The sequence below is a fragment of the Olea europaea genome, unplaced genomic scaffold (assembly GCF_002742605.1).
Source record: "Olea europaea var. sylvestris unplaced genomic scaffold, O_europaea_v1 scaffold1800, whole genome shotgun sequence".
NCBI lineage: Eukaryota > Viridiplantae > Streptophyta > Magnoliopsida > Lamiales > Oleaceae > Olea > Olea europaea.
This window is the reverse complement of record NW_019235743.1, coordinates 49529-59063: the sequence shown is the minus strand read 5'-3', so window position 1 is coordinate 59063 and position 9535 is coordinate 49529. Positions and strand designations below refer to the sequence as shown.

The following is a 9535-nucleotide window of genomic DNA, read 5'->3' as shown; positions in this document are numbered from 1 at the left end:
TATATATATATATATATATATATATATAGCCCCTATTTGGTGAGGATTAGAAATCCCGTGACTTACATAGATATATTATATTCACATATTAAAGTAAGTTCGATTTTACTCGAGAAATAATATAAGATAAATTCAATTGGCAACAAAATGAAATAATGTCATAATTCAATACGCAAAGTTAATATGGATAATCGTAAGTCATAATACTTAAAATCATCCAAGTTTTCTCGAGTTTAAAATATTGATCGACTCTTGACTTAATTTTAGCTTAAAAATCAAATAAAGTTAAAATTATTAAGGGTAATTAGCATTAAAAGTCTCTATCTTTCATTTTTATCATATAAACATCCATATCTTCCAATTTTTGGCATTGGATAATAGATGGTGAGATTCATTTACTTGTTCTGGCTTCTAATACTTGGACTTGGGGGGAATTTGAGGGTGTATTGTCTTGTTCTTGAGGTGGGTTCATTGTGTAATTCGAATTTCCATTCCCTTTTCCCCTGAGACGGGGTTTAGGTTGGGGAAGGGAGGTACGTGTGGATGGCATGAGCTGTAGGCCAAGATGACATTGGAGACTTGGGCTGCTCATGGGATGTGGGTAGAAAATGAGATAATTGTGGAAAGACGAGAATACCTTTCCTATGGATAAGAATAGTGTTTATGATTCACTTAACAAAACTTTTGGATGGAAATAACATTTTACACAATAAAAGGTGGCATAAAAGGTGAAAATGCAAAAAAGTAAAAAATATGAACATTTTGGATGATTAAAACGAAAAGTAAGAATATTTTGCATAACGATAATATATAATATATACACACAAAATGGTTGGCTTTCCTATTCCCCGGTGTCCTCAATTGTTGAATTGTTATGCTAATGGCACATTTTTCCAAGAGAAACCGTACATTGATTCTCATTCTCTCTATATTATAAAATTATCACACAATAATAATCTATATAGAGTGGGAAAACACTTTGGCTTTTTACTCATACCCCTATCTCTCTCCCCCTCTCTTTCAGTTACCCATAATTCAGTTCCCTCTCTCTCTCTCTCTCTCTCTCTCTCACACACACATACACACTAATACTTTATTTTCTTTATCAGCAGCTGCATTTTCAGGGAGAAGTTGAATTTTTACAAACAAAAACAGAGAAATGAAGGTATTAATTATTGGAATTCTTTCCTTTTTTTGTTCTGATTCTTTATGGGTTCAATTTTACTGGTTTAGCTTATTAAAAATATTTATTTTTCTTTAGAATCTAAACAATACTTTGAATCCAAGATCATGATTTCTTTAGTTTATTTGATTCCTTCTAAAATTTAATCTTTTGGTAGGTCCATTTGTGTGGTTCTCTTTGTAGGGGTCTGATGTTTTCCAAATGATTTCTTTACTCAAAATAGAATGAAAAAGAAAAAGAAAAAGAAAAAAGAAGGCTTTTCAGATTGATCCTTGTGTTGTTATGAATATCGCTCTTTTCCTTGTCTTAAGTGCTTATTTTTAACATCCTTTACTTGAATATTGAGAAGAATGTTTGGTTCTGAGTAATATAATTTTCTTGAATTCTCACAATTTCTTGATTGTTTTGCAGAAATTTGTATTGAATTTGGAGTTGCAGGATGTAGAAGATAAGCGAAGGGCCTTGAAGACAGTAACTGTTCTCTCTGGTATGATGCCAAGCTATAGAAATCTTTTAATTTTCAGATTCAGTTCAAATATCTACTCTGTTATTGCAAAAGTTGATTTTTACTGATTACACATAATTCTGTTCATATGTTTGTTGGTTAGAATACATACATATAATCTTGTCTGCGTGCGTGTATGTTAATACGCGTACATATGTTTGTATACGATTGTTGTTAATGAATATGTATGTATCTATGTGTTATGTATACAGGCATTGAGTAATTCAAGTATATAGAGTATCACATGTGTCTAGATGATGAACGATTGATCAATAAGGAGAGCCAAAGACGAGAATTGCGAATAGCATGAGACTATGCTATACTGCGAGATGTAAAATTGTCTACTAACATTAATCCTAGTGATGAATGGATCGTTTTCGAATTAACTTGCTGTAGGCATTACTTTTGCTCTTGCACTATGGTAAACATATAAAATGGTAACTTTAAGTTAAAAGAAAACGGTTTCTTCTTATTATGGTCTGTGGTTGGAGTTCATGTACGGTCACAGCTGTTTCCTATGGTTACCATGGAAATAGAAGAAGATGTTTGTAACGCATCCTGAAATTAATGAAGTTAGTTGTGTTCCATTGTCATTATCGTTTGGTATCAGATTAAATGAATGAGGACCTATCCCATCCAGGTTTTTAAATTTTTAATATCCGGTTTTAGGCTATAACTGGACCAGTTCCTGGGTTTCGTCCTGTATTAAAAAACACTTGATGCTACAGGTACGGTTGTGGTGCAACTTCAACTTCTAGGCCTTCCCGAGTTTCATACCCTTTGATATTTGCAAGAATGGATGCAATGTGGAACAGGGCAACTGCGAAACCAAGCTGAACACATGAAATTAGGCCATTGATCTAGTTGGTTCTTTGCTCGAATTTGATTTTTAATTTAAAGAAGGATTGTACCATACTTAAACAGGGACGGGTTTGGATTGAGATGCCCAGTGAACTCATGAATCACGTCCTGTCTAGTTAATATGTAAAATTAATAAATTCGATAATAATACACCCCAAAACTGAAGAAAAAACTTCGGTTAATCTAACCTCCTACTGCGAAGAAATTGAAGTCCTTGTTAGTAAATGATTTCACTGATCATCTCGTGAAATTGGCTATCGAATTCCTCTTGTTGAAATCTCTGCTGTTGTGGTGTTTCTTGGTGCATTATGTACAGATTTTAAGCCTTCATTAAATTTCTTTATTTCTATGGAATTATAATTGACTCCCATGTAAATTTTTATAAAGAAATGTTGCTTTTATTGCTCGATTTGCATTATCACATTTGATGGACATAAGTGAACAAAAGGAGTATGTGAAATAAATAAAACGGTACTACAGCTTTTACTTTGACATTTTTGTGCCCTTTTTGTAGGAATTGATGAAATCGCAATAGATTTGAAGAGCAAGAAACTCATGGTGGTCGGAACAGTCGACCCCGTCAGTGTCGTGAGCAAACTGCGGAAGAAGAACTGGCCAGCCAACATAATATCAGTAGGGCCAGCAAAGGAACCCGAGAAAAAAGAGGAGCCAAAAAAAGAAGAATCCAAGAAAGAGGAGCCGAAAAAGGAAGAAACTAAGGAAGAATCGAAGAAAGAAGAGGGAAAAAAAGAAGAAACGAAGAAAGAGGAGGGTAAGAAGGAAGAGGAGAAGAAGCCCGACCCTGAACCGATGGTAGGCATGGTAATGCCATATCGGCCTTATTATCCTTCCATGCAAACATATTACCATCCACATCACAGCATGGATGAAAATCCAAACGCATGCATCATATGCTAAGCCGGTTGGAAACTTAACCTATTTTTTTTCCCATTGGCTTTGGAATTCAATGGAATCGACGCAAACCTGAGACCGTTCTAGACAGTCAAACTCTGCTTACAGACAATGATACTACGATAATATTTTAAGATTTTGTGATATATAAAGCAGTCAATAAACTATTTGCCATCATTTTCATGTACAAGTCACCTTGTGTATGTATGAGTGGTTGCATTAATATATGGTTGGAAGCTTTGCTGGAAAGTTGCATTGTGCACGTAGTTTTCCTGATGAAGACAAAATCTGAGGGCATGCTTATGGTTTATTGATTGATTATGAATAGGACAAATTGCTTTTCAAGCCATTTAGATGTTTGTTCTTGTTGAATTGTTTGTTTAGATGTTGATCAGCATATACTGTTGGAGATTTTTGTGAATAGTGACGCCGAAATAAGTATAATGATGGTGACAAAGTCGAGGCAAGAGTTGGACTCTTTGTCCTTAAATCGAATTTGTCCCGCAATGGTGCTTACGGATTTCGGCAATCGACTTCCAAGATACAACGGTTACACTTGTGTTTGTAGCACTCCAAAACACAAGTACAACGAACCAAATTTAGGCTTATGTACTCCAAGGATGAAATGAAGGAAAATCAAAATAAATGAAATGATTTTGATTTTGGACAGAAGAGAGGATGAGAGACGTTTTGCATATCAAATTGTGTGGAATAGGACACCCAAAGGGTCCTATTTATAGACCATAAAAGGGTGTGGACGAAATGGTTGAGGCCAAACCATGCACCTTTTCCAAACAATGCACCTTTATGAAAAGGTGTCTATTCACTGATTTTCGTCATTTTTCTTTATTTCTCATTCATCCGATATTGGTTTTCGAAATGCCAAATATACCCTTCAATACATGCAGAGAAATCAAAATTCTCTTTCGGGGGCGTTGCCCCCGACCACCCACGAGGGGCGCTGCCCCCTCGACCTCCGCGACCTGACCGGGCAGGTCGATCCCTGTTTGTGCGCTCCGAAGCGGCGAAGTGGTAAACAATTTTACTTAAACGGATTGAGTCGAGCTTTTGAGTATTTGATCGAAGTCGATACGAACTTTAATCGATTTTTCAATTCTCGATTTATTTAACCAATATCCAACATATACTTCAGTGACGTGACGAACTTGTATTTTACTATATGATATTAAAGAGAAAAGAAAAGTTAAAATTTTGTTTATCATAGTGTTGGATAATTTTCTGGTCACTTTGCGTGATTTTAATGCATGGTTGCAAATTCTTACTCTCTTTACAAAATTTTGTTTATAGTTGATATTTGTACTTGTTTTAATTATAATTTAAGCTCCGAGTCTCACAATGTGGATAAAAAATAAATAAGTTGTGGGTTCATAGACTATAATGTGGATAAAAATGGGTTTGATCAGTCTAAATTATAATTTAAACTTTACTAAACATAAATTGTAGTTGGTGAAATAAGGATATGAAATTAAAAAGACACATAATTGTTGTTGGCAATTAAATTTTGCAGTTGATAATCCAAAATTTGGAAGTCCCTTTACTTAATGCTGGCATAATGTCACCTTTACATCATAAAAAATCTACGGACCTTGCGACATGTATATCAATGTTTATATAATGGATAACTTAATATCCACATGGCACTTTACAATTTATCAATTGAAAACACGATCAATTTTTTCTCTCCACGTCATTTTCAATAACCGCTTATATATCATTTTTATTTCTATGTGCAAATAGCAACATTATTTCAGAAAGGGCTCCTAGCAAGATTTAGGTTCAAGACCTTCGCATGTTCTGAAATTATTTGATATCAACATTGATGGGAAATTTAAATTTTCAAAAAGAATACATATTTTTGGCATTTAAAAAGTAAATACATTTATATATTTAAACTTAATCCTCAATACAAATAATATAAAAACTTTTATTTCACTTTCTCTAATGACATTTGGAGCTCTAAATCAATCGATTATACAGTTGTGAATTTAAGTGATCTATTTATTTTTTGATTAGGACAAAACCAATGGTCGGTCTAGTTGGCCATGACAAAGCAAACGACTTTAATAAGAGACCCCAAAAAAGGAACCGGGACGGTCAATCAAGTTGATCGTAGAAAACAACACTCTCTTATCACATCAAAAATAGAGAAAACGACACAAGATTCACTTGTAATTTGGTACATACAAAAGAAAAGAGACAAACCTAGGCTATATCAATCGTCTCACGCAAGCTCGATATAAATTAGCCAATTGAGAAGATAACTAATTAGAAATACTATCTCGTTTTTCTTTTCCTGACAAGAAAAAATAATTGACAGTAGCTATCGTAAAAACTAGTATTTTACTTTTCTAGAATACTATGAAAGACTTTTCACGTTGTCTAACAAAATAGCCATCATTGATCAATGAATTTTTAATTTGACGATGGGAATGAAATTATGCTCCATCTCCCCTTTTTATAGAAAAAAGAGAAATATTGATGTCTTTTTTGAATCGTCAAGACTGATGGGGCTCGAATCCGTAACTTCTACCTTGACGGGACAGTGCTCTGAATCCTTTAAAAATTGGGCTGTATATTTTTATTAATCTAAAACGATTAATATATGACACATTTTCTTGGTAGAAATGTAAAGCTCATTGATAACATATGAATAAAATGATATTATTAGTATCATATTGGCCATGTATATAATACTTTCTATGTAAATCCATGCTATCAGAATGCATCACGCTTCCTTAACTTCTTTTGGATAAACTTTGAATTCGTGAACGGATGCATATGCTTCAACCTCACAACTCAATAATGGCTTTTCATCACATGGAATGGCATGGTATACATGGATATATGTATACAATCACGTGTAATTTAGGGTCTCTTGGAAGTTGTTATGGTTCATCTAACAATTTCTTAGGTCACTCTAAGAAATTTTACTTTTATGAACACTTTATCTTGATCTCTCTCCTGAGATCCCCAACTAACCCGTTTGAGCCCCATCATTTTTCATTAAATTAAATTAAAATTTTCTCTCTCTTACTTTTAGCCACATAATTTTCAATAAAATAATATTACACGTAAATCAAAAAAATTTCAACCACTCATTTAAAAAAAAAAATTATTCATCTCATTATAATGCCAAATAATGGGGTTCAAACACACCATTGAAAGTGGATTATTTTTTATTTTTTAGTGGGTGTATATATGTATGTTGATTTTGTTTTTCATTATTATCCTATAAGCTAATAGTAGGGGTAGAGATGGCAATTGGGCCGAGCGGCTCATTGACTCGTCCACTCGACTCGTCAAAACGGGGCTCGTAAGTGGCTCAGGCTTGTAAAAATGCGAGCCCGAGCGCGGGTATGGACGTTGGGCGAGCCGAGCGAGAGGTGAGTTGCTCGTGGCTCGTCACTTAACGAACCACAAGCCTGGCTTGTGTGATAAAGTGACCAAAACGGTCACTTTTTTTTTAAAAAGTGACTGCTTTGGTAACTTTTGTCTAAAATAGTGACCAAAGGGTCATCGAAACTGATTTTTTTTGCTTTCTTCCCCCACTTTTATAAATACCTCCTATGAACCTTAATATTTTTCTATCTCAATTCTCATTTCTCAATTCTCTATTTATTAGTTTTGAAGTTTCAAGTTTCAACTCTCTTGTACAAAATATAAAATATTGATCATTTTTTTTACAGTTTATTTAATTTCAATTTCAATTAATCAAATTTTCATTTCTCACTATATTTATTGAAATTTCGTCCAATTCTTGTTTTTCAGTACATTTATATGTTTACTAATTATATTTGGATTTCATCACAATCAATCAAACAAATGGATCATCGCTCATTTGTTGAGAGTTTGTTCGATACGGGATGTGGGCCACATGGAAAATCGTCTAGGATACCACAAAGTCAATTTCAGAATGAATTTGTCTATCTAAATGACATATCCATATCTGACGATGATCACATTCACGGTCATGGAAGTCACAATTCAATTGATTTGGATGATATTAACGTTCCTAAAGCGGAATATGAGGACGAAGAGCCCGAATTAAACATCCCAGATGCTAGGGAAAAGTGAAAAGAGAAAAAAAAAAAGCAAAATGCTGGAATCACTTTAAGTTGATTTTAATGGAAAAAGTAATCAATGGCCTGGCAGAATCTAAGACAGTATTTATACTGCTAATAAAGATTGACATGGTAAAAAGGAATTTGTACTACCCATCTCAACCGCCACTACAAAGCATGTGCGGCCAGACATAGACTTCTTCCATCTGGTCAAACACAATTACAATTTGACAGTTCAGGTGCTGGTTATACAACTTCATCCCTATCCACATGGGTGTATTTGGATGAGAAAGCTCGAATCGAAATAGTGAAATTTTTTGCCGTCTATAAGTTGCCTCTGGCTATTGTCAACAAACAATACTTCGTCTCCTACGTGAAATAATATTTGCAACCAAGGTACGTTAAGTAAGTCGAAACACTCTTCGTGCCGATATAATACAATATTTCAATGATTCAAAACAACAATTCATTATAGATTTACAACAATATGGGGGTGTTTCTTGGTGCATTATGTACAGATTTTAAGACTTCATTAAATTTCTTTATTTCTATGGAATTATAATTGACTCCCATGTAAATTCTTATAAAGAAATGTTGCTTTTATTGCTCGATTTGCATTATCACACTTGATGGACATAAGTGAACAAAAGGAGTATGTGAAATAAATAAAACGGTACTACAGCTTTTACTCCGACATTTTTGTGCCCTTTTTGTAGGAATTGATGAAATCGCAATAGATTTGAAGAGCAAGAAACTCATGGTGGTCGGAACAGTCGACCCCATCTGTGACAATCCAAATTTTATAGTCAAAAATTCAAATATTGACTAGTCAAAGTCAAAGTCAATCAAGGACTAAAATGAAATTAAATATTTTATTTGGGTTATTTTTGCAATTGGCGAAATATAAAGGTTAAATTGGATATATTTAAAAGTTTGGAATTTATATATATATACTTTTGGAAGTTTAAGGATTAAAGGTTACTAAAAAGTGAAGTTAAGGGACTTAATTTGCAATTATGGGATTGTGGACAAATAAATTCAAACCTTTGACCCATTTTCTATTATTTCACACACACACACACACAGTGAATTTACGGGAGGAGGCAGAGACCGAGAGAAGAAGAGAAAAAGAGGAAAGAAGAAGGGAAAAAAGAAAAGAAGAAGGGAGAAGAAAAGGAAAAAGAAAAGGAAAGGAGGTAAAGTTGATATCTTCAAGTTGGGCTAAATTTTTTCCATTTGTTTTAGGTGATAAAGTATGAATTATGTTAAAATTTTTAGGGTTTTAACTTGTTGAATAATATGTCGAATTTTAGGGATATTTGCACGAATTGGAGCTCAAGTGTGGGGATTATTCATTTCAAATTTTCAGCAAGGTATGAAGATGTGAAATTTTTGGGAAAACCCTAGAATCCGAATTTGGGGGATTTTAATTAATTAATTGTGAAGTGATTAGGTAAATGAAGTATGTCATTTGGGAATTGATTTTATGGAACAAAGGTATATTATGTGGGTGGAATTGTGGTTACTAGTTTAATTAGATTGGAGATTTAAATTAGTTTTAAATTTGAAATGATGGTTATGTTGATCAATTAGTGATTAACCAAGGAATTATAAAGTGTAATTAGCTCCAACTAATAAAGGAAAATTTGAGAACTTATTTAAGTACCAAGAGCATTTAAATTATGTTCTATTATTAGATTTTAAGGTTTCTCGATTCGATAGTGGATAAATTGGTTATCATTATCGTATTTCAGGAGGTAGCGAGGCGATTGGAAACGTCTATCAGCCTATCTAGCTTGTAGCTCATACCTTGTGAGTGGATAAAACTTATTTTTCATAAATAAGTCTTCATTACATTTTAAAGTTATTTATTGTATAAAGTTGACATTATAGCATGATTTTTAGAATAAATTGGATTTTATTAACAATTGCTTTTAAAGTTAAATTCAGTTTAATTAAATCATTTGACTAGCATGTTATATGAATATAAAT

At 33.3% G+C, this 9535-nt stretch overlaps 2 protein-coding genes and 1 long non-coding RNA gene across 3 annotated transcripts in view; all 3 read left to right on the top strand.

Moving 5' to 3' along the window:
- Positions 1-947: 947 nt before the first annotated feature.
- LOC111378313 (heavy metal-associated isoprenylated plant protein 39-like) lies at positions 948-3810 on the top strand. Its single transcript, XM_023001484.1, has 3 exons — positions 948-1165; positions 1595-1670; positions 3064-3810. Exons 1-3 carry the CDS (start codon positions 1160-1162, stop codon positions 3465-3467), a joined length of 486 nt encoding a protein of 161 aa, XP_022857252.1. The 5' UTR covers positions 948-1159; the 3' UTR covers positions 3468-3810.
- A 4269-nt stretch (positions 3811-8079) lies between these two features.
- LOC111378314 (heavy metal-associated isoprenylated plant protein 39-like) overlaps positions 8080-9535 on the top strand; it is a 7651-nt gene continuing 6195 nt past the window's right edge. Inside the window, exon 1 of the mRNA XM_023001485.1 lies at positions 8080-8323. Within this exon, the coding sequence (XP_022857253.1) occupies positions 8301-8323 (23 nt within the window). The 5' untranslated portion in view covers positions 8080-8300. The remainder of the gene's footprint in view (positions 8324-9535) is intronic.
- LOC111378315 overlaps positions 8598-9535 on the top strand; it is a 6386-nt gene continuing 5448 nt past the window's right edge. The window contains exons 1-3 of the long non-coding RNA XR_002699842.1: positions 8598-8739; positions 8857-8916; positions 9298-9355. This is a non-coding gene — a long non-coding RNA (uncharacterized LOC111378315). The remainder of the gene's footprint in view (positions 8740-8856; positions 8917-9297; positions 9356-9535) is intronic.